This window comes from Sinocyclocheilus grahami, unplaced genomic scaffold (assembly GCF_001515645.1).
Source record: "Sinocyclocheilus grahami isolate Dianchi unplaced genomic scaffold, SAMN03320097.WGS_v1.1 scaffold300.1, whole genome shotgun sequence".
NCBI lineage: Eukaryota > Metazoa > Chordata > Actinopteri > Cypriniformes > Cyprinidae > Sinocyclocheilus > Sinocyclocheilus grahami.
The window spans coordinates 1,514,100-1,539,208 of record NW_015505479.1 but is presented as its reverse complement, the minus strand read 5'-3'; the positions used below and the strand labels follow the sequence as shown (position 1 = coordinate 1,539,208).

The 25,109-nt window shown below is 36.2% G+C and overlaps 2 protein-coding genes across 2 annotated transcripts in view; both read right to left on the bottom strand.

The window, feature by feature from the left end:
* LOC107601157 (probable E3 ubiquitin-protein ligase HECTD4) overlaps positions 1-3,459 on the bottom strand; it is a 14,606-nt gene extending 11,147 nt beyond the window's left edge. The window contains exons 1-2 of the mRNA XM_016293214.1: positions 3,437-3,459; positions 1,910-2,071 (exon numbers count right to left, since the gene is read on the bottom strand). Coding sequence (XP_016148700.1) covers positions 1,910-2,021 — 112 coding nt within the window. The 5' untranslated portion in view covers positions 2,022-2,071; positions 3,437-3,459. The remainder of the gene's footprint in view (positions 1-1,909; positions 2,072-3,436) is intronic.
* Positions 3,460-5,288: 1,829 nt separating this feature from the next.
* On the bottom strand, positions 5,289-20,301 carry LOC107601156 (uncharacterized). The gene is made up of 6 exons (XM_016293213.1): positions 19,952-20,301; positions 13,416-14,014; positions 11,318-11,407; positions 10,955-11,082; positions 8,981-9,089; positions 5,289-5,553 (listed from the first exon to the last, which is right to left on the bottom strand). The coding sequence occupies exons 1-6, from the start codon at positions 20,096-20,098 to the stop codon at positions 5,289-5,291; spliced, it is 1,338 nt and encodes a 445-aa protein (XP_016148699.1). The 5' UTR covers positions 20,099-20,301.
* Between the last annotated feature and the right edge of the window lie 4,808 nt (positions 20,302-25,109).

The following is a 25,109-nucleotide window of genomic DNA, read 5'->3' as shown; positions in this document are numbered from 1 at the left end:
TGGAAATAAAACGGATTTCATAGTGCCCTATAATTATAATTAATTTATTTGTGGTAATAAAAATAGATGTTAGTGAACAATTGCCTTTAAAATTACTTAAAATACATATATAATAGCAACAAGGCAATAATAATTAGTTCAAATAAAGTATCAAAAGCAAGAAATCATATGGTTTTATTGAACAAAACTGTTAAAATACATAATGTATTATAAACAATTGAGCTAATGTACATTACGCATTACAGTAAAGGCCTGCAGGGGGCGCCAACGGCCTGATGATTGTTTTTACACATTACTGTGCGATCTAATCCATGTTTAATATTGACCAAGCACCATTTAGTTCAAATGTCCTCTTAATCTTTAATATTTGGCCATTTCTTTAGGACAGAAATGCTATAGCCACTGTAATTAAATTAATATGTGGACATCAAAACGTCTAAACTCAGAGTGAGGGTTTGAGCTTTATTTTGAAACCGCAATGTATTCTCCTGTGTTTGCGTGGATTTATAAATCATTTACCTTACAAATCTGATGAAATGGCGCACGTTGCGTTCCCAGATGAACGTTATAATAAACCCAAACTCACATCAACATGCAGAGATGGAGTTTGAGACGCTCCACACGTGTAAATGATAACAGTTCCTGTGGAGCTACAGTGAACGGAGCCGCTGTGTGACGCATGTACTTAACCTACACGCATGTAAATAATTAAAGCGCATATACTGTATTAGAACTGCATCGCATATAATTATTTAATTAAATCGTAGCGTTTGTGCATTCACAATTATGCTTAATTATGATTTTTAAATGGGTTTAATAGATCATGCAGCCTTGGGAAACAGTCTAATAATGTGTTTTATACATTCTCGTCCGTGAAATGCGCCACTTCTGGTATTTTGCCGGTTAGTCGACGCGAGCGGAAAAAAAGTCGAGAATTTTAAAAAATCGAATAGTCGAATAAAATCGACGAATCGCGACAGCCCTATTGGAGTGCAACTTATGCACAATGCACACTTCTTAATATTAAGCCTAAAATGTGTTTTAATGACACTATTGATGAGGATTGTATGATCTTTGAATAATATTGGTTTTTAAATGGATAAAGTCTTAAAGTGCACTCGAAGTATACTTGCAATAGTTCCACTTTAGCACAACCAAATATACTTCAGTATATCTTTAGTTGGACATTAGCTAGTGTTAATTTTGTGAGCTATTTTCAATTTTAGTCTCAGTCCCGTGTTAAATGTCCTTATTTTTATCATATTTAGTCAACCCAAGTGCATTTGAACTCTTGATATCTGGCAACCGCACAATCATGAGCGCTCGCGTAGTAGAGGAGTGTAGAGCAGTCCACAGTAACATTTTGTCTTTTTTTTTTTTTTTGAATACATTTTACGTTTTTTTTCGTCAAATAAATAGCATGCCGATATAGTTATTGTTTATTGACCTTATTGACGTCTCGTCTTCGTCTCGTCTTAGTCATGGGACAAAAACTCGTCAACGAACATTTTTCGTCATAGTTTTCGTTAACAAAATTAACACTAACATCAGCACTACTTTCTCACAATTAAAGTACGTTAAATACAAAATTAGTTGTTCCAGTTTAGTAGGCCTTAAGTATACCGGTTTAGTATCCCAAATGTACAATTGCAGCATATTTTTAATAAGTGCTTAAATATGTAAATGTATCTGCAGTACACTTAGCATGAAACAAATGTATTTCAAATACATTTTAGTATATTTGTTTTTCACTAGGGAACACTTTAATTGTTAAATATTTGATTAAGTAACTGTGGTGTTAAGAATGGATAACGTTAAATGATCAATCACCATTCCGACACTATCCATGACAGAGTTCAGTATGAAACGATGCTAAAGTAACAGGTTTAATAGAGTATAAAGATCTTACTCTTGAGGGAAGAAAGGCCACTGGAGCCGCCGAACAGTGAGCGGGTGGCCGAGCTCCCAGCTACACCTGGAGCGGGCGTCAGCATCACCAGATACGTCCCACACACGTACATCGGCGTCTTCCTCAGTGCTTTTATAGACAGACCACAGCTTGTGTTGACAACTGGGATGAGAGAAAAAAAAACAAGAGACCACGATCAACATTGCAATTAAAACGACGGTGAAGAATTACAGCACAGATGTGAATTTGGAGTTGTGGTTGTTTTGTCTATTTTTCCCATTCGTTATAGTTAGGGTTTAGAATTAACTAAAACCATAAAATTTTTTTACTTGAAATAAAAAGAAACTGGAAATAAAAAAAAATAAAAAAAATAAAAAAAATGTTTAACTGACTGAAATAAAATACAATATAAAAAAAATACAAATATATTTAATTAACTGAAATAAAATAAAATATTAAAATGCCATATTTAAAAAAAACTTACTAACTTTATTCCAGATAGCTGCCAAGGAAACATTTCTCATTTTCATTTAGCTTGACCTGATATACTGAAATAACTAAAACTAAAAACTACTGATAAAAAACTATAGCCTAATAGTATCTCAATGATACTAAAATAATATTTTAAAAAAATACCCAGTTGGTGTACACATCCAAAACCCAAAATTGGTGCAGAACAAAAAAACATTAACCGGGGGAAAAAAAAAAAAGAATAAAATTTCCACATACTGAACTTAAGCTCCAAAAAATAATTAATTTAAACAGCACAACATTTTGGCCTGTCAGGTCTACAACAGGCACTAAAATAACACTGCCATCCACTTCTGTTCACTGTAAACGACATCAAATCAATAAAATGATCACTCTTTTCCTTTAAAACCCGCACCAATTCGCTTAACTACACTTGAGCAGTTTTTAAGATATTCCAAACATCTTAAAGAATTTGCACACAGTATATATACAGATTTCTTCTGAAACTTGCATGTTGTGTATTTAAATATATTTGTAATCACACATTACAGCTGATAATGATGAAGTTGCAATTAAGTAGATTTCAAATAAATTATCTTCAAATGTAATACCGAGTAACACACTACAGCTCAAATTATATTCAAGTACTTTACATGTGCGTTAGTCAACACATAAAAAAAAGTGTACTTTTTAAAAAAAATGATAACGGATTATTAAAGCCTAATGATTTAAAACGTACTTTAAAGAAAAATATTTAATTTGACAATTATTACAAAGGTCACTTTTTTTAAAAGTGTACTTAAGTGTGTTCAGAAACATTCATGAAAGTGTCTCTTTAAGTCACTTAAGTGGCCTTTTATTTCATTAACATTATATTACCTGTTAGTACAGTTTTTGAAAAAATATACTTTTAATATTTGAAGTACACTACATGTGCACTTTCAGTAAAATTAAGCGCACTTCTTTTTCACAATGGCTCCCATTATTGTAGAAACTAAGCCAGAGAAGCTGGTGCTTGGGAGCAGCCGAGGCACAAACAACATACAGCAGCATTACCCGACTGCTCCTCTTTGACGGGGTTGGTGATGGCGGAGCCGATTTAATATTATTTAGTAATAGAAAGGCAAACATTATAATACTTTCTCGTTGGCCGTCAGCATTCAGCAAACACGCAAATCTTTGAATGACTAATGAACATTTAATTTCACAAACCTTGCAGACTTAGTGGAATCTAGTTGAGATCTTGTGAAGTGTGCATTTGTATCCTGCATGATCGAGCGTGCTCTGCGTGACGGTCGGTCCGTGTGAATTGAATACGGACAGGAGGAGAGTTCAGCTTGACTGGAGTCGCGCGATCGACAAACTTTAACTCATGATTTCAAATTATGCTGCGCTTTATGCATTTGCCCACTGCCATATTCATGTCATTTTCATTGCGTGCTATATGTAAAATTAGTGTTACCTTGGCTTTATTTGAAAAAAATATATATATATGATTCCCAATGCACACAAACTTCCCAGAATACTGAATGCCCTGTTGGTTACAGTGTTTACTTCCTTTTCAATGAGATTTTTATTAAATATTTATTTGAGAAAAATATGTTTATTTTACACTATTTTAACCCATTTCCAAATGATTTCAAATTTCTTAAATATTAATTAAAATATATAAAATTATATCGGCTTTATATCGGCCACCCTGCTTTTCAAGATATCGGCATCGGCTGTCAAAAAACCCACTACAAGTCACTCATTAAAATGTCATTTTTATGTCCCATAAGATGCTGCACACAGATTAAACTAATTCACACAGGTTTGGAGAATAAGTTAATGATGACAGGGTAACTGTTCCTTTATGTTACAGTGACAACCATAATAGAAATAAAGTGTAATGCATGAAAAAAAATCCACTTGTTTACAACATTAATTTGCCCGTCCAAACACTATGCCAGTAATGTTTATTTATTCTCATAATTGTTAATGTGAGGACTTAGGATTTGGTTGTGGCTGTGGTTTTCAATCTGCAGTGCAGTACTGTCATAACTTGATACAAATGTAGATTAAATTCACATTAATTTCTTAGATTTTTTTCTAAAGGCACTCTCAGCCACCCTGCTGGTCTAAATGTTTTGCATATAACAGCATATAATGGTATTTTTTTGGGTCAACTGACATTTACAAGTTACAAAATTTGGTACACGTGGAGGATTCGAGACTAATTTCCACCATTTGCAACTTTGAGAAATCTGCTTGCAAAATTCAGAAAAAAAACTGACATCTAGCAAACCTCCAGACAAAAATTCTAAATAATTTTAATTACTTTAATTACTTTTTGTAATTACATTTTCAGGAGTAATCCATACCAACTATTTGACATGTTATGAAATTCCAAACTTAAACTGAAATTACAGCATAGAGGGGGTATAAACTAAAAAATTTAATAAATTAAATAAATTCACATACATGCCAACCCTGAAACAACATAAACTACCAAATTTTGCTACAAGTTTGATTACAACATATAATTATTGCTGTTATATTACTATTAAAAATAGTGTTCACCGTCTGTTTGATTACGTCATAAACTGAATTTTACCGTACATTTCTGCCATATGTACATCAATTTGACACTGATAAGCTACTACTAAATATATTGTAGAAACGTAATTGTCTGTAAAGCTGCTTTGCAACGATTTGTATCGTGAAAAGCGCTATACAAATAAACTTGAACTGAATTGAATACATTCTTAATTTTACGAACAAAAAAGTTGATTCGGCATCCATTTTTTTACCAACATTTGCTGAAACATCAACTAAAACTGAGATGTTTTCCAAAATGCATATCGCATCAGTAACAACTCAACAAGCATGTCCCCAAATCATGCAACGGTCTTATTTTCAAGCATACTTAGAAATAATACACTTTAACAAAATAAAAATCATACGAGTAGAAATATCCAAATACATTCTTTCTTGCAATGTCGATTTGAAAGTGCAATGTGAAAGGTGATGGTTTGAGATGCAGGGGTCGTACCTGCAGTGTGAAGGGGTCGATGACGTAGCACAGCTGATGAGGTTTGGTGTCAAAAGAGGCTGGACGGTGGAGCAAAAAGCCACTGCTGTGCGCCAACCACCCCGCCTCCAGTTCCTCGTTCCGACAGTACACAAAACCCCTGGGAGGAAGAGCAGAGGACAAAGTTTTAGGTTTCAGGGATGTGCCAGGATTGTCGACAGTTAGTGGAGTTGAGTATTTTTAGCCGTGGTGCTTTTAAACAGAGATGCTATTAACTATAGACCCTTTTTCTGACGGTAAACATTGTGACGTTTTTCTGTGGGCGGAGCTTAGGTGGAGGGAGAAAGATTCCTCTGACCGCCAGCTATGAAGTTTGTTAGCTTGTTTTTTTAACAATGACTGGAGAAAATCAGATTTTACCTGCATATGGAAAGGTTATATTATTGATATATACATTTCAATTTCAGCAGGCAGCTATTTTTACAGCTACATCATTATTCCAGCCACAATTAATCACAACAATGTATATACAATTACAAATGATTAAACATATAAATCGTCAGTTTGTTGTTTTACACACATGCATATGACTTTATTTCATACACGACATAGTCGTGAGATGCATAAGAAATCTTTAGATGCACCGATAACAGCAAAAGACAATACTTTATTGAACATTTTCTGATAAGAAGTGTGCGCTGCAAACTCAGAGCATTTTTGACGATCGTTTCTGTCCAGTCCACTTGTTTTAGCACGTTTAACCACAGCTGTCGTCGTTTTTTTTGTCTGGCAGTGGCAGCAGGTATGCGATAAAATTTCTAATTTGAGGCTGCATTGCGTAATGAAGCAGGCTGATGACGTATCATGTCTGCTCAAACAGAGGTATGCAAATACATACGCTGACAGGCAGGTAGGAAAACCTATCATAGCGCTCGGACCGAGGGATATGATTGGGCGAACATTATATGGTCCTGCACCTTCCACAGACGATATAAATACATATAAATACATTTAGACCACTTCACTTAGTGATTGTTAATGCAGGGCTCTATAGTGCATTTGCGACTGAAAACTACTGCGTGCGACTATGAAATACTATTTAGGAGCACCAGTGCGACTGACCTGATATTACATATATTTGTGTTTGCGCTGAGGGAGCTTCAAAGGTTCTAATATACATACGTGTTTCTGCAGCGTTGAGTAATGTATCACAGACATATCCTCTCATTATAACAAACACAGTGTTGACGGGGTGTAAATAAGAGATTCATTGTGCAGTGTAGAGAGCTTCGTATAATGGAGTTTTGTGAGATCGGGATAAACTAAGATGAGTGACAGCTTTTAATGATTATTAAGGGAGTTTGCAAATGTGATATTGATTTAATACAACAGTTCATTAAACAAGAAGTTAATATTAAGTGACTTACATTGTCTGACTACAACACTATTGCCTTATTTTGCTCTATTTCATTAACGAAAAATTTTTTTTTTTCAAGTAACAGCTGAGCCGCTGCACATCGCCATTTAAACACAGCGGTGATTCGTTTATGAATGACCTGCGTTTTTAAACGAATCTAGTGAGTCAATGATTCAATTACCCATTCATAAACACAGTCACGTACTTCGTTCCTGAATGAATCAGCTGTTCGAACGAATCAATTGAATGAATGATTCAGTGATAAAATCAGTGACTTGACGCCACCTGCTGGCAGTTTTAGTTTAATTTTTAAAGCATCTTTTCTGTTATTTAAATCATTTCTATATTCAAAATGTTATATTTAAAACATTAACCTCAACATGAATTTATGAATTTAATTGCACTCATGCGACCTCTGAGTCTCATTAAACGTCTGAAAATACACATACAAGCCACTTGTGTGTTCTTCTGTGCCATCTCTGTAGCACAAATTTATTTCTTAAATACTGATTTCATTCGATTGGCAACTTATTCTTCTTCTACTTGTTTTTATTCTATTGTTTTAATTAGAAATGTTAAAAAGCTTATAAATATATTTTTTTAAATTTTGATAAAAGATGACATACTTTTAATAAAGTTAGAAAAAATGCCATTACAAAGGTAAAAACAAAATTCCCTATAAATCACGTTAAGGAGTCAACTATCACCTCGTAATGAGAAGGTTAATTTTTTTATCAGAATTTTTGATTACTGATTAGAAGGTGCTATGACATACTTTTAATAAAGTTAGAAAAAATGCCATTACGAAGGTAAAAACAAAATTCCCTATAAATCACTTTAAGGAGTCAACTATCACCTCGTAATGGGAGGGTTAATTTTTTTATCAGAATTTTTGATTATTGATTAGAAGGTGCTCCTAAACTTTTGACCGTGCTCCTAAATTTTTTAAATTAGGAGCACAAGTGCTCCTAAAAAGAAAAGTATCCGTAGAGCCCTGCAATGGGATGTGAAAAGACTTCAACCAGCATAAAAAAATGTTTTTGAACCAAACCAGGTACCCTGCCATAAATAACAGACAGTGTGTGTGTGTGTGTGTGTGTGTGTGTGTGTGTGTGAGTGTGTGTGTATATGGTTGCCTGTTAAGTTTTGTATGCATTTCTAAATTCTGATAATTACTTCTTTTAAATGTTCTAGCTCCTCAAGTTCCTATCCAGTGCCATTATTGATAACTAAACTATTAAAAATAGTTTCCATTAACTGAAATAAAAAATATAGAATTAGATAAAAACTTAAAAGTTAGGTAAACTGAAATAAATCTAAATAGATATATTCCAAAACTAATAAAAATGACAAAAGCACATATCAAAATGATTACAAATTAAATTAAAACGAAAACTGAAAATATAAAGTAAAAGCTAGTTAAAACATTTTATAAATACTATAATATAGTATATAGACAATACTAAAATAACGCTATTCCTATAGTCCATTACATTTGCAAAATCCTGGTCAGTTAATTAATAATGCATGAAATCCACTCTCTTTTCCCATTTGGTTTCTCTGGAAAAGCCTTAATAGAGAGTTGTATGGGTTTCAGACAAGTAAATGTTACACATCAAAGTATATAAATGTTACATTTCAAATTATACAAGAGAATCTGACTTTTCAGATGGTACACAAGCTGCCATTTAAAATGAATTCATCTAATCAAAAATCTAATTATAATTCAGATACTTTACAATAGTTTTTGTCCTGAAATAAATTATGTTTTTTTTACACAGAAACTAACAACATCCACTGTGACTTCAGCAGGATAACAATTTCTACGTGGTTTAACTGCAAGACACATCCCCTATTATGTTGATATTTTCCTTTAGGCAAAATTATTTCTTAAACACGTCCAGGACATTTCTTTACGAGATTCACCCATAAGACTGAGGAAGAGCGAGAAGTCATTTAAGAGAGGAATGAAACACTGACGTTCATCGACAGCAGAATTTCACGGGGTCCAAACATCTAACAAATATAGCTGCTCACAGAGCATAAATGAGAAAGGCAGCAGAACAAAGCAGGAGCTGTAGAAAGAGCACAATAGTGGCCTGGAGGTCACTGGCACAAACAGAAGAGCAGGGCAGGAGGTGAAGTGGTGGTTGTGTGGTTTTAGAGTTACCTCAGCGTCCCATGCTGCCCCGAGCCCAGCTTGCTTAAGCCCTTCCCAAAAGAGTTTGTCGTGTAGAGATAGAAACCATCTGTAGCCAGGCTGCGGCCCAGGTCCGAGTCTGAGACGGGCAAACAGAGAGAGAAAGAGATGACAGAGAGTGTCTGAGGAGGCAAAAGACAGCAGAGACGCACCGCAAATTCCCTTTGAAAGGGAAAAATTACTTCTAGTCAACAGCAAAGTAGGAGCAGGGATTGTACTGGTATGCTTAGGGCCCTATGAAATCCATTGTATTTTTTCCAAACTCCAGTCAGTTTCTGTTTTTCGAGAATAAAGCATTTAATTTTTTCGGAATTCCATTTTTAACGGTAAACTAAATAGCAGTAATAAAGCATGTCTAAGTAATTAAAATCATTAAACTTACAATTTAACAACAATTTCTTAAAAGTTAAACCGAAATCTATATTTTTTTCCACAAATTCAGTTTTATTTTTCACAAATAATGTTTGTTTTACTTTTTTTTTTTTCACTTTAATGGTTTAGTTACATTTTAATAATCCAAAACATGTCTAATCAATTGAATAGAAATTGTTGTTGTTTTTTAGAAAATTCTGTGTTGTCTCTCTTAATTTTCCAGGAGTTATTATTTAATACAACTTCATTATCAAAAACGCATTTTTCTAACACTTTTTTTTTTTTATGTAATCAAATGAAAATGTAACAATTCCTTTTATTTTTTGGCAAACTTAGTGCTGCACAACAGAGGTTTACTGTTAAAAGTAAAACAGGAAAAAAATAAAATTGCAAGATATTCCTTAAAAAAAATACAAATATGTTTATTATTATTTGAGAAGTTCATTCTACCGCAGTTACATATTTCTGTTACAATTTCTTAAAGTTAAACCAAACTTTTATTTTGAAGGGTTGTCATGAAGACCACACAGAAACACAAAGAACATGCAGACTACACATTTAAACAGCTTCATATTTTCATAGTCTGCTTACGGTTTATTATTCACAGTTGTTTTTGTGTTGCTGCGCGCAAAGTAGGGCTGCACGATATTGCAAAAAACTCACATTGCGATATTTTGTTCTTCTGCTATATATATATATTGCGATATGGAGAAAAAAAAAAAAAAATTCACCAGATGACTTGAATAGCTCTATTTGGAAAAAAATTATCAATGATTGGAGTGATTTAGCAGGTGAGTAAATCAGCATAGAAAATAAACAAATTACAAGCACAGATAAATATAACCGAACGAAGATACAAATGAAATAAACATTGCTTAATATTAAAGTCTAACAGCATTCACGTACAGAAACCGAATAATCAAATGTAAAATAACACTGCATAGTCTTCACTTTATAAATTAAATCTAATAACTCTGTGTTAAAGCTACAAAAGTGATTTTTCTCTGTGTTTTGTTTAACATTCATGACACAGAAAGCAACAGGAACACTAAACTGTTGTGAACCAATATACTGTTACACATCCATTTTCTTTCTCGATTCTTTACCTTCATCTAAGCCATAAGCAACTGTGTTTACAAGGATACTTGCAGAGACATGCATTTTGACAAAATTCCGCGCGTATGTGTCATTACAGGCACAAATAATGCGATGTGACTATCGTGAATGCGCACATCGCGGCATCGATGCTCAAACGATGTATCGTGCAGCCCTAGCGCAAAGTATTGAGGTTGACAGACAGACCACTATATTATTATTTAGAGCAAAAAAAAAGCAGTAACAAGTTTTACATTTTAGAGACATTTTAAAGAATTGTGTGATCTTATAACTTTCTCAACGCAGTTACAAAAACTAGGGATGCACCGATATGAAAATTTTGGCCGATACCGATAACCGATTATTCTTTATTTTTGAAAGCCGATAACCGATATGTTGGCCGATAAATCTATATCCAAATTGTTATATACTTTTTGAGAGCCTGATTACAAAAGGTCAGCCATCTCTGTCGCTCACCTTTGCTCTCTGCTCCAGCGGCGCTGCTCTCTGGCGTGGGCAGCATGTCCTCAAAGCCCCACGAAACACTGTGTTTCGCCCCTAACAAGCAGGACGGTGAGCCTGGACCTCCCTCAAGAAGCAGCAGTCTACAAGTGAGAGGATATTAGGATATTCTGAAAAATCATGTCAATAAAGCCCCAGAAAAAAACAGCCAGTAACACCTTTCCTAAAATACAACATGAAGACACGACGACTCCTAGTAAAGTTACCGTTATAAAACTGGTTAATAATTCCCACCCTGTTTATTCTGCACCATTCATAAGAGTTAACAGAAGCGGTTTAATATGTCTTCACAGACAGTAATATCACGACACAGCTCACCTGTAGAGAACATCCGCCACTGGAAGCTGACCCAGGTCTGTCTGTTTCTGCAGCAGGTGGACCGTGTGAATGAACGTTTTGAGAGAACCCCTGCGAACACAGACAGAGCAACAGAGTTGTGTTAGTTTCCTTGCTGTATTCCCCTGTTTTTTGACTGATATAGTGATGCATGTAGCTAAGAAATCAAGAGAGACTCCTTCCTAGACATATCAGATCAAAAGTGGTTGAAGGAGAGGCATTGAGTACTTTAGTACTTAAGTGCCGTGTGTCTCAGCTTACCATTTATGACTGACTGGATAAACGGCTTGTTTAAAAGGGCCAAAAATGCATTGAGAGTACCATACTTAACTGGGGCAACTATACTGAGATATAAACATTTTAACTAACAGATATCATCATAATTCCAATTTTGAACATTGTATAAAGCCAGGTTTAAAATTCTTCTTCATTTTGCTAAAATAATTAGTTAAATGACTTGCATGTTAGAGTTACATATGGGATTATGGATCTATTTTTATTACTCCATAAATCAGAAAAACTCTCAATAGAAAAAAAAAATCTTTTTAGAAATTAAATGTGATATAAATAAAAATCAGAACATAGGAATAAAACTAAAGTTTTATGCAAGTGTGGAAAAAGTGAGAAAAATCTCAGCATTTAAAAATATGAATTTTAATTGAACTCCAAAGATGCAAATACATAAAGCGCAATAATATAACTTTTCTTTCCACTAGTGTGAAAAAGACATGTTATGGAAGAAAATAGCTAGTGATGCACTGAAATTTCAGCAACTGAAAATATTCAGCCAAAACAGCCATTTTTGGTTTTGGCTGGGATATTTTTGGAGAGCTGAAATCATTGATTAAAAACAGTGGCGTTTAACTAGTGTTTCTCCAATGGTGGATTTTGACTGTTTCATTGTCTGTTTCATGCACGTGGATAAACTACAAACAAGCAAGCACAGTGCTGCTGGATTAACCATATCAATTTCTCATTTTTACACAATACTGATATGGATTCTTAAATCTCAAGATCGATCTTTTAGTTTGTGCTGTTTTCTGTTGCACGAACTTCACTAAATATTATTTGTAGCACCTGTCATCCAATAATCACAATAAGATGTGTGCTTTGTCACTTTTAATATGAAACAAAGTCTCAGCTTTCAAATTGTTAATTTGATCATTATCATGTCTCATATAATCACTCAGTGTTTCAACCGTGGAAAGATGTCAATAAAACCATGTCACAACCACATTTACCTCAAGAAAGACATTCAATGTTCATAAACCTGGTAATCAGCTATAAAATGCGCTATATTACATGTAGGGTCGAAAAGGAGTGGTTTTGTGATACTGACACTGGTGACAAGAATTATGAAATTTCTATGGTATCAAAAATTTTAATATCATAAAGACCTTATTTAAAGCAAAAATAACTATATTGTGATATATATTGTTACCGTGAAATAAAATTACTCGTATCTTGATGTAAGATTTTGGTCATATCGCCTACCCCTAATGTGATTAATTAATTGGTTATTAAAGGGATAGTTCACCCAAAAATGAACATTCTGTCATTAATTGCACACCCTCGTGTCGTTCCAAACCTGTAAGACCTCCGTTCCTCTTCAGAACACAAATTAAGATTTTTTTTATGCAATCCGAGAGCTCTCTGACCCTCCCATAGACAGCAACACAACTGAAATGTTCCCAGGTCCAGAAACATAGCAAGGAAATCGGTAAAATAGTCCATGTGACAATACGTTTTGTGTGCAAAGAAAACAAAAATAATGACTTTATTCAACAACTGATGAGGAGAAGAATTGTTGAATAAAGTTGCTATTTTTGTTTTCTTTGCGCACAAAAAGTATTCCCATAGCTTCGTAAAATTACAGTTGGACCACTGATGTCACATGGACTATTTTACCAATTTCCTTACTATGTTTCTGGACCATTTTGGTGCATCACTAAAAATAGCCCAAAATCTCAAAACTGACCAGTGCATGAAAAAACAATGATTTTGCAAACTATTGCAAAGTGACTAAAAGCCATAAATAAAGGCTGAAGCTGAAAACGAGTAGACGTTGTACTGCGCTCACCTTGCACATGATAGAGCCACTAGAGCAGCTGCTGCGTTCTGCCTCTGCTGTTGGGTGAGCAGTGGTCTCGCCTGTGCCGTTCCCTCCGGCTCACTCTTCTCCTCCAGCCAGGAGCAAAGCAACCTCTCCAGGCCATTAAGGCAGTCTGCAGGCTCCTTGCCCAGGCTGAGCGGCTGGCAGTCGCGCAGACACGCGAGCAGGACCTCAGCGGTGACGCCGCAGAGCGCAGGGTCGTGCCGAGTTTGCGACTGCAGTAGTGGAAAGACCAACAGGAGGCCGACGCGTGAGGTAAACGGCGCCTGATCGGTGCCGGCGGCCATCGGAGGGTGGTGAGGATGGTGGTGATGTTGAGGCTGCAGGAAGCCCTGTCGCTTAAGCAGGGCCAGCGTCTCCTCGTCGGCCCCTCCGGCGCTCCCTGGGAGGACCCCGTCATGCTCCTGCTGCTCCTCTAGGGCCAGCTGTCGCTGCGCCCCCCACAGTCCGCGCAGAGCATTGAGACGGTACTCCAATAGTCTGGTGTAAGCGTTGCTCTGGTTTCCGCAGACGGCTCGCAGGCGCTCGGCAAGCTCCGCTGGGTTCTTGGTCTCGAATGTCAAGATCTGCAAGAGCACAGAAAAGACCCTCATCAGGCTAATCTAAAATTAGCTACTTGCTTCAACGCTGTCAAACTCAGGGATTGTATCTAGCAATTTAAGTGAAAATAAAAAATAAAACAAATGAATGATTAAGTATGTACAACCCTATAAAAGCTATAATGGGAACACATCCCCAAAATTATTAGTTGCATAATTAATTTAATTTATTAATTAATTATTATTTTAAACATACTAGTAATAAAACATACTAACAGTATAAAATGTGTGTGTGTACACACACATATATATATATATATATATATATATATATATACACACACCTGATGGTTTTCCATCTAATTCTTCACATTAATTCTTAAATCTTTTGCCGTTAACATGTCTTTTCTTCTCCACCTGTTTTTTCTGACCTCGCTGACCAAGTGAGCATTTTGCTGTCCAATGGTCATGTCTTAACTTTGCAATTTCTGTATTGCATTAGTTTTGAATATTTCTCATGGGGATTTAATAATTTTTGACTTTCTGGCTTTTTTTAACAGTCTGAGTTAAACCTCTTTTTTAGCTCATTTTTTCAGTAAAAGAAAACATGCCTAATAATTCTGCACACCTGAATATAAGTTTTTCACTTCCAGCCTTCATGGACAATTGTATATCACTTATAAATGATTAAATACAAAAATAATAGTCGTTATTAAGATTGTTGTGGTTTGGAATTGGTAAAATGTGCTTGGAAAAAAAATATCAGAACCCAATGAGCATTTTCCTGTCCAGTGGTCATGTCTTAACTTTGTAATGTCTGTATTGCATTAGCTTTGAATATTTCTCATGGGGATTTAACCATTTTTTACTTTTCAGTCTGAGTTAAACCTCTTTTTTTGGCTCATTTTATCTGTAAAAGAAAACATGCCTAATAATTCTGCACACCTGAATATAAGGAGTGTTTCACTTCCAGCCGTCATGGACCATTATATATCACTTATAAATGATTAAATACCAAATTAATAGTAGTTATTAAGATTGATGTGGTTTGGAATTGGTCAAATGTGCTTGGAAAAAAAATATCATCAGAATATCAACGTGCCTAATAATTATGCATGCGGTGTATAATAACCTTTTTCTGGATTAGGATAACACAAACTTTTTTTTAAATATCTTGCAATATTCTTAAAACGCTGGCCGAAAACAACATATCTCACAATATACACATCACCATGGAACAGGCCAAACTAATTTTTTTTTGTTTATATACATACTTGAAGAGTCATACAATCAACAAATGATTTAAAGTATTAAAAATACTGGTTTATCTATTATACCTGCTCAACACCGTTTCTTTCATGCAAGCAGTGAGCAGTATTTCCTTTCTTACTGAGCATTTCTTTCTGAATCCTCTCCATTAGACAGTTTGCCCAATTTCAGGTTGCAGCTCACTTGCTGAAAACATACCTGGCAACTATATATAATTATTTGATATAAATGCACAATTAATCTAGCTATTACTCTCAGGTAATTCGCTCAGTGCGCAACAAACAAGGCCTGGTTCCACTGGCTTAAGTTACAAGAAGCACACAAAACTTGCTTCATTTCAAGATGGACATGACTGAAAGTAATGAGTCAGAAGTTTATTCTGTTACTGAACAAACATTGACACATTACCATCAGTGATGTACAGCAGAAAATAACACGTCTTTCCCTTGCGAGCCGCACACAAAAAGCAACCAGTTTAGTCCAATTCACAACAAATGACTCATGCATTGGACACCTCTGGCCGACGACACACAGCATCCTAAAATTTCATAAAGTTTTCAATTCAATTGCATTATATTTGTCCCAAACCACTGTTTATTACCAACTGAGCCGCAACTTTTGCTACTTTTGCTGTAAGATCAAGCAAAAGTAGTGTTTTGACATCAATGCTGAAAATAGGGAAACTGCATAATATACTGTATAATCGCCCTTTCTAATGCATTTTCCATTCATCAAACGTTAGACTCATTTTGTTCACTCTTAAAGTGAACTTTTGAACTTCAGAATGAAGATTAGATTCACTGTTGCTACCTGTGTGTTTTTCCACCTGTAGAATCAAAAGACTAAAAAAAATAAAGGCATGCTGCAACAGACTGGAAGTGCACAGAGACATCTGTATGGCAACAAACGAGAGGAAAAACAACCAGACGGATCTAAAGGAGGAGAAGGGGGTTCTGGAGATGGCCTGTATTGCTACAGTATACAGTGCCACAAAAAAAACACTAAACAAAACAAATTAAAAAGCCAACTACCTGTGCTATTCCTTCTTATTTACAAACCTGAAACGCTGATATACACGTGGCAGAGTTGTGATGTTGGAAGAGGCATATTAATGTAAAACACGGCAGAAACACAATATGGATAATATCATATAATCTACATATAATATAAAGATCAGTGAGTGGAAAGCATGTGTGTAGCCAAATGGTGTTTATCATTGAGCTTTCGCGGTTTTCGTCACATATGTTTGTGATACCATGAATAGGTAAGTAACAGAAATTAATATTTTTTCATAATTTTCAAATCAGATGTAGTTATTGGGGTTTATTGATCACAATATAATCAGTTTCGTTTAGATTGCATCAATGTTATGTTTCTGAATGCATGGCACGTCGTAATAACAAACGCATGCACTTGAAGGCAGCATTCAATTCTTAGTTATGACTACCGAACAGACATTTGGAAGTTCTGAACCTCAAAATGTGTAAATATTTACGCTGTTTAAAAACTTTACTTGCATTTTTACAACACTGTAAGTGTGTCCCATCAGGTTACAGAGGAAATGCATCATGCAAGTAGACGAGTGGTCCAAGTGCAGTGACCACAAGTGTGGTATTGGGACGGGCCCTGACAGTAGATGCATCTCAGTTTGCGTATTACTCTATGCTATTTTGTAGTATGCATAGTGTGAGTAAGTGTGTACGCACTGAAAATTCCAAAAAAGGATAAACAGAGCAATTCCAAGAGGTGCATGGGCCCTAAAAAGTGTACCGGATGGTGCACTTAATTAACCATTTAAAGACTAAAATAAATAAATATCTGATTAAACTAAATAAGAACATAAATGTGTAATTTAGTAAATAAATATAAAAAAGTACAGTACTACAATCAGTAATAATGTAAAAAATAATACTGAATGAAATTTTCACTATATAAATTAGGTCTTTATGCAAGAAACTATATAGAGACCTTTTAAATATTAGGATGAGGGACACTAAGACTATCATATTTGGGGGTCTGTGGCATCTAAAAGATTGAAAACCCCTGTTTGTAGAGAGTACATTATTTGGGACACAGCTTTTGTCGTGACTCATATTGCACTTATATTTCTCCAATATGATACATAAAAATGATACACAAAATACGATTCAGTCACACAGATGTTTCCTTTAAAGGGGTCATATGATGCTTTTTTAAAGATCATTAGTTTGTGTATTTGGTGTAACAGAATATGTTGACATGCTTTAATGTTCAAAAAACACATTATTTTTCAAATACTGTACATTATTGTAGGTCCTCTATGCCCCGCCTCTCTCAAATGCTTCGTTTTCTACAAAGCCCCTCCTTCCGACAAGCGCAGTCTGCTCTGATTGGCCAGCTGACCCAGTGCATTGTGATTGGCCGAACACCGCAAGCACTCGTCAGAAATGTAACGCCCCTTACCATAATCGCAAGCTTCATCTTTCAAACTAAATGTAAAGACAGAGCCCGAAAGGGGAACAGAGTCGCGTGACAGACACAGTGATGAAGCTGGTATGTGTTTGCAGTACACAAGCCACGGTTAAGACAGCTGACTCCACTGTGATGTGACCCTGTCTCTCTCTCTCACGCACGCACGCACGCACACACACAATGCGCAAAACTCCACATTTGAACAGTCAATAGCAAATACCAGATTGTCATAGCAAAGTCAGAATGACCTCCTCTCCTAGGTTCACGAAACGGTCGTCCATAAAATGCATTGCTGTTCTGTTGTAAGTGATCTTAAAGATTCCTAAATGCATCTACTTCCGGAAGGCCAAATAAAGTGCTTTTGCTTTCGCACTGAAACACACAGCGTCTCCCTGACATGCTGCTTCAACACTAACTGCGGTTACTGAAACCACGCCTTCTTTCTTTGCGTGCACATTTGGGCGCATTATGCTAATATTTCCACATAGTGAGGTAGATATGTGGGGGCGTGTTAGAACAAGGCGTTTTAGGTAGGCGTGGCTGACTCTTAACTTTGATAAAGAATATCTCTTTGGTTTTGAGACTTTAGTCTTTGCAACTTCAGGGATCTTATCTATGCACAATCAGCTTGTAACACTCCAAAGAGAAAGCAAAACTTGAAATCCCATCATATAACCCCTTTAATAAGAGAATCTTTGTCCACACAAATCCACCAGCAATAGCAAGCCATTCTGGTTTCCTTGGTATACTCGTTGCAGCATTCTATTTGGGGCACACTAATTCTAATCTTGCATACTATTTAGGGTGGAGGGTATGTGAACTGGGACACATAGATAGTACATCGCCAAGCAACGCCCTTTAGCCGTTACTAAATGACTACAGTTTATAATGTCTACTCATGTTTTATTACTTAAATAAATTACTTATGGAGGAAAATGGCATTGTGTGCTTAGTTCAACATTTGTGTTAGAGCGTTTAGGTTACTGTAATAGTGAAGAAAGCCCTAACTTATCGTACTGAGGGAAATGTCACCAGTGTTGGGGGTAACGCATTACAAGTAACGTTACGTAATCAGATTACTTTTTTCAAGTAACTAGTAAAGTAACGCATTACTTTTTAATTTACAAGAGAATATCCGAGTTACTTTTTCAAATAAGTAATGCAAGTTACTTTATTTTCCAATGTATTGATTGACAGCTCTGGTGTCGCCATGTCGAGAGAAATCAGAAGATGTTACTGTAGTTCTAAAATAAATATGAATATGCATGAATTCATCTCACGCACACACAAAAAACAGATTCAGTATTCCTCAAAATGAATAAAAATAATGCATAATGCAATAATGCAACTCAGAATATGATGCAAACCTGCAATAACTATATGTTAAACAACACAAATATCCTTTATGTATTTAATCCCATTCTATTAAACAATGTCTTTGCTTCTGACCTTCAATGATCCAGTTCAAGCGTACTAATAAGCACAAATGACTCTAGACCCACATTTGCGTGTCTTTGTTTATTGCTGAAGTGTGTTGAAATTTCTTCTTCTGCATTCTACTGTACGGCCGTAATTTTATATTTCACTTCAGGTGTGAAAAGGCTTTTATATTTGCCAAAAATAGAACTTGTTTTATTTTAAAAACAAACAAGCATGCCCTGTCCAGATTGAAAAAGTAACGTAAAAGTAACGTAACGCATTACTTTCCATAAAAAGTAACGAGGTACCGTAATTAGTTACTTTTTTCTGGAGTAACGCAATATTGTAATGCATTACTTTTAAAAGTAACTTTCCCCAGCACTGAATGTCACTATCATAACTAACGTTATAAGTTGTCGTATTTGGGCGTCCTACATCAGAATTGCATGCATTGTCTTGAATTGAATTGTAAATGCATCCTACGCACAGGTCAATAGCTGGCTGCCACACGCCAGTGAGAGATTCATCTCCCCCTAATACTAGCCTGCCTGTGCTATGCTAACGCTAACAAAACTGTGTGCCTCTCTCATTATATACGACATGCACATTTACAATAACAATCTTAAAGAGTTGTGTATAAGCGTCGTTAATCCATCGGCCGTTAAATGCAGTATTTAATCCGGCTCATAACGGGTTTAGAGCATGTTTACATCAACCGGAAAAACACGATATGTGATTTAACACGACTAAATGCTTAATTCATCCAGTCCCAGGCGAGCCGAGCTAGCGTTAGTTAACTTTGGTGTTAAGCTAATAAATGCATACCTCCTGCTCGGACTCCCCTTGTTCGGACACACCGATCTCGCTGGGCAGCTCCGCCAGGTCCGTGACCCGAATTAGTCCATCGTGGAGGAAAATAGTCTCTTCCTTCACTGACAGCCACTGGGAGGAATCCACGGCACCCGATCCCATCGCTTTCTCTCCTCCGAGGAAAAAGGGCAAAGTGGTCAAACATCAAATTCAACGCGCGACGGGATCAGATTCAGCGCGAGCCGGCGACAGATATCCGCATCATCACTGAGCGCTCGCGCAGATGAGGTACGACGCCCATGCGATGCGATGCGAGGCCTCGCTGCGGATCGATTCGCCAGCCTCTCAGCTCAGCAGGGTCCAGTGTACCCTAAGTACTGTATACTTCAGTTTTTAGTCATACGCTAGTGTATGCATACAGTGAGCACGATGCCCAAAGTACTGCATACTTCATTTTTTTATGTGCATACTAAGGTATGCGTACCAATACAGCACACATTTTTAAATCCAATGCTAGCATGCGTACAGTGTGCATGAAGACCAAATTACAGTATACTTTGGTTTTGTGCTTACATTAGGGTATGAGTACAGTGTACTTGAAGCCCAAAGTTTAATTCAGTTAGTACGCGTAAGCTAGGGCATACATACAGTGAGCATGATGCCCAAAGTACTGCATACTTCATTTTTATGTGCATACTAGGGTATGCTTACCATACAGTACACATTTTTTTTTTATATGCAATGCTAGCATGTGTACAGTGTGCATGAAGACCAAATTACGGTATACTTTGGTTTTGTGCTTACATTAGGGTATGTGTACAGTGCACTTGAAGCCCAAAGTTTAATTCAGTTAGTACGCGTAAGCTAGGGCATACATACAGTGAGCATGATGCCCAAAGTACTGCATACTTCATTTTTATGTGCATACTAAGGTATGCTTACCAATACAGCACACATTTTATATGCAATGCTAGCATGCGTACAGTGTGCATGAAGACCAAATTACAGTATACTTTGGTTTGTGTACAATGCACATGAAGACCAAAGTATACTCAGGTTTTATGGCTATGCTAGGGCAAGTTTAGACTTACAGTGCACTTGAAGCCCAAGGTTTAATTCAGTTTGTATGCATAGGCTAGGGCATACATACAGTGCATGTGATGCCCAAAGTACTTAGGTTTTACATGCACGCTAGGCTATGCATACTTTGCTTGTAAAGTACTGGATACTTCAGTTTTTATGTGCATACTAGAGTATGCTGTTTTTTATATGCAATGCTAGGGCATGCATACAGTGTGCATGAAGCCCAAATTACGGTATACTTTGGTTTTGTGCTTACATTAGGGTATGTGTACAGTGCACTTGAAGCCCAAAGTTTAATTCAGTTAAGCTAGGCTAGGGCATACATACAGTGAGCATGATGCCCAAAGTACTGCATTCTTAATTTTTATGTGCATTCTAGGTTATGCTTACCATACAGTACACAATTTTTTAATATGCAATGCTAGCATGTGTACAGTGTGCATGAAGTCCAGATTAGTGTGTGCTTTGGTTTTGCGAGTACACTAGGATATGTGTACAGTGCACATAAAGCCCAAAGTATACTTAGGTTTTATGGCTATGCTAGGGCAATTTTAGGCTTACAGTGCACTTGAATGCCAGAGTATACTTTGTTTTACAAGTACGCTAGGGTATGCATACAGTGCTCGTAAAGCCCAAAGTACTGCATACTAGTTTATGCTTACCATACAGCGCACACTTTTTATATGCAATGCTAGGACATGTATACAGTGTGCATAAAGTCCAAATTACTGTATACTTTGGTTTTGCGCGTACGCTCCATGCCATGTTGTGTACAGTGCACATAAAGCCCAAGTATACTTAGGTTTTATGGCTATGTTGGGGCAAGTTTAGGCTTACAGTGCAAGGTTTAATTCAGTTTGTATGTACAAGCTAGGGCATACATACAGTGCATGTGACGCCCAAAGTACAGTATACTAAGGTAGTAAAAGTACGCTAGGGTATGCATACAGTGCTCGTAAAGCCCAAAGTACTGCATACTTATGTTTATACTAGGGTATGCTTACCATACAGCACGTATGTTTTTATTTGCAATAGGGCATGTGTGCATGAAGCCCAAATTACTGTATACTTTGTTTTTGCGCATACACTAGGGTATGTGTACAGTGCACATAAAGCCCAAAGTATACTTGTGTTTTATGGCTAAGGCACGTGTAGGCCTACAGTGCACTTGAAGCCCAGAGTATACTTTGTTTTTTTATACGTACTCTATGCCATGTCATGTGTACAGTGCACATGAAGCTCAAACCATACCTCGGTTTTTAAGCATACACTAGACTAGGGTAGGTGTACAGTGCACTTGAAGCCCAAAGTTAAATTCAGTTTGTACGCGTAAGCTAGGGCATACATACAGTGTGTGTGACGCCCTAAGTACTGTATACTTAGGTTTTACATGTACGCTAGGGTATGCATACAGTGCTCGTAAAGCTGCATAAGCTGCATATGTGTACAGAGCATGTGAAGCCTAAAGTATACTTTGGTTTTCATGTGTATGCTGAAGTATGCATACAGCGCACATGAAGTCTAAAGCACACTGCTTTTTTACGCATATGCTAGGGCATACATACACTGCCGAAATTATACTTCGGTATTTTTGCATACGCTAATGTGCATGAAGCCTAAAGTACTGCATACTTCGGCTTTATGTGTACGCTGGGTTATGTGTACAGTGCACTTGAAACTTTTAATGCATACACTACTAGGCATGTGTAGAGTGCACTTGAACACTAAAGTATACTGTACTTCTTTTGTTGCAAGTACAATATAGGTCATGCGAACTTGATGCCTAATGTATAAATAATACTTCAATTTTTACACATACAGTATGTGTGAAGACCAAAGTATACTCGGTTTTATGCGTATGCAAGGATATGTGTATAGTGCACATGCAGCCCAAAGTATTCTCCTGTATATCTTGGTTTTTATGTGTCCGCTAGTGCATGATTACAGTGTGCATGAAGCCAATTTTTGGGCATGTCATCATCTAGTGAGATGCAGTGGGATATGAACTGGGATGTAAGCTATTGCAAGGGGCCAAGGGGTTGCTGGTTAGCATGGCCTCATTAGCCCCTGCTGGTAGATGCTGTAACTGCAACATGTGACTGCAAGCAAAATGCATCTTTCTGGGTTGACTCCGATTTCAAAACTCTGAAGAGGTTGAACTAGTGCTTATTCTGCCTCTCAAGAAATGCAAAAAAAGGAGGTCTTATTTTGACCCTTTTATAATATTCAACATATTTTTACTCAAATATTTTACTTAAAAATGACACATTTTCTGAAATCTCCAGTTTCATGGCAACACAGCTTAAAAACCATGGCTGATAGGAGAAACATATAAAATATTAATCTCATACTTACAGAAAAAAATGGTACAGAAGCTGTCGCTGGGGCAGTACCTTTTCAAAAGGTACACTTTTGTATCTCTTAGGTACTAATATGTACTTTTAAGGTACCAATATGGATCCAATATGGAAAAGGAATATGCACATGTTCTTTTTTTCTGCACCATACAGTTGAAAAAAAAATCATGAGGTAATATTTAAATATGAAATATTATATTTTATCACTCAAGTAGAGCAGAGATTTGAGTACCAACAACTGGAGTTGCATCAGGCGTGTGAACAACAGGTTAAATACAAAGAAAGTAAAAGACTGAGCTGTAAATATATTGTTAGTCTTATTCAGAAGTCAATTTCCATTTGTATTGGTGTTCTAAATAATGTCTGATAATTTATTACTACACTGTGCTACTGGAAAACTGTTCCCCCCTTTTTGCTGACATGCTATGACTGAAAAAGTTATTGCTGAGACTTAAAATGAAAAGCATTTTGATTAGACACATTAAACACACAATCGTTTAATACCATCTTGAAGGGATTGTCCAACCAAAATTTAAGTTTTAGTTTTTTTTCAAAATAGTGGCTTTGTGGAAGTGTGAGCATTATGTGTGACCGTTTGATTTGGGGGCATTAAAAATTGAGAGATTTTTTTACTTAATTTGCAATTAGGTTGCAGGTATTTTTGGGGAGGATCATTATCATTGGGAAAATTTTGATTGGACAAAAAAAAAAGACCCCCCCACCACCACCACAATATCCTACCTGAAGGAAAACACACATAGACTAAAAGCAACAAAACTATACAAGAGCATTTAATGAGTTATGAAACCATTAGAAACCAAAACGAACACTTTTCCATTCATTTTAATATTTGTAAATACTATTGGTCTGCAGATTGTTACTATTAAAAATGTTTGATTTTAAAGAGATTTCTGTTGACATTCTGTAAGTTAAAAAATAAATGTTGATTTTGATGTTGGGCCGCTATTTGATGCAAAATCTGGGTCCTGATGCAAACCACTGGAGAGCCACCAGACCAATTGAAAGTCTCAGCAAGAAGAACCACGGTTGACAAGACTTTTTGACATGCATGGAATGGGTTTGCTAAATCAAATTAGGTTTAATTGGTTTAAAAGCTGAAAAAGATGATGTTGATGATTTTGAGGCTGTAATACATTTTGTGAGCTCGTTCTACAGCAGTAAAGGAATGAAGCTGATCACTGAATGTAATACTGCGGTGTTATCATCATGCTGTCTTTCAGAAAATCCATCTGGCGAGAAGTTCAAATGAAGAAAGTGTTTATCCTGCTGTGTGAGTAATACCAAGCATACCGCAGTAAATTGCAGCAGCACTTATTTCCTGACACTTCAGGCGAGGATTATGCTCACAGTAGTCGAGTTTATACCAAGTGTCTGTCAGACAGCATATCAAAAGTATCACATATTTTAGCAGAAGGAATTGCTGCAAGGCTGTTTAATGTTACCTCAACTGGTTTTTGGAGAAGTGACAGCAATATGAGCATCTTAGATGTTTCAGAAATGTCTGTCCCTGTGTAATAATGTTAATACAAATTTGATTTATTCATGCTTCATATCAACTTTTATAACAGTGGTCTGTAATAATTTCAATAAAAACGAGCACTTTTGGTCCTAACACAACATCAGTTGAATTCTACAGTATATTAATATTCTAGGTTTCTACAATTAGGCCTAGGAACTATATTACTTGGCTGATTGTGATTATTTTTATCATT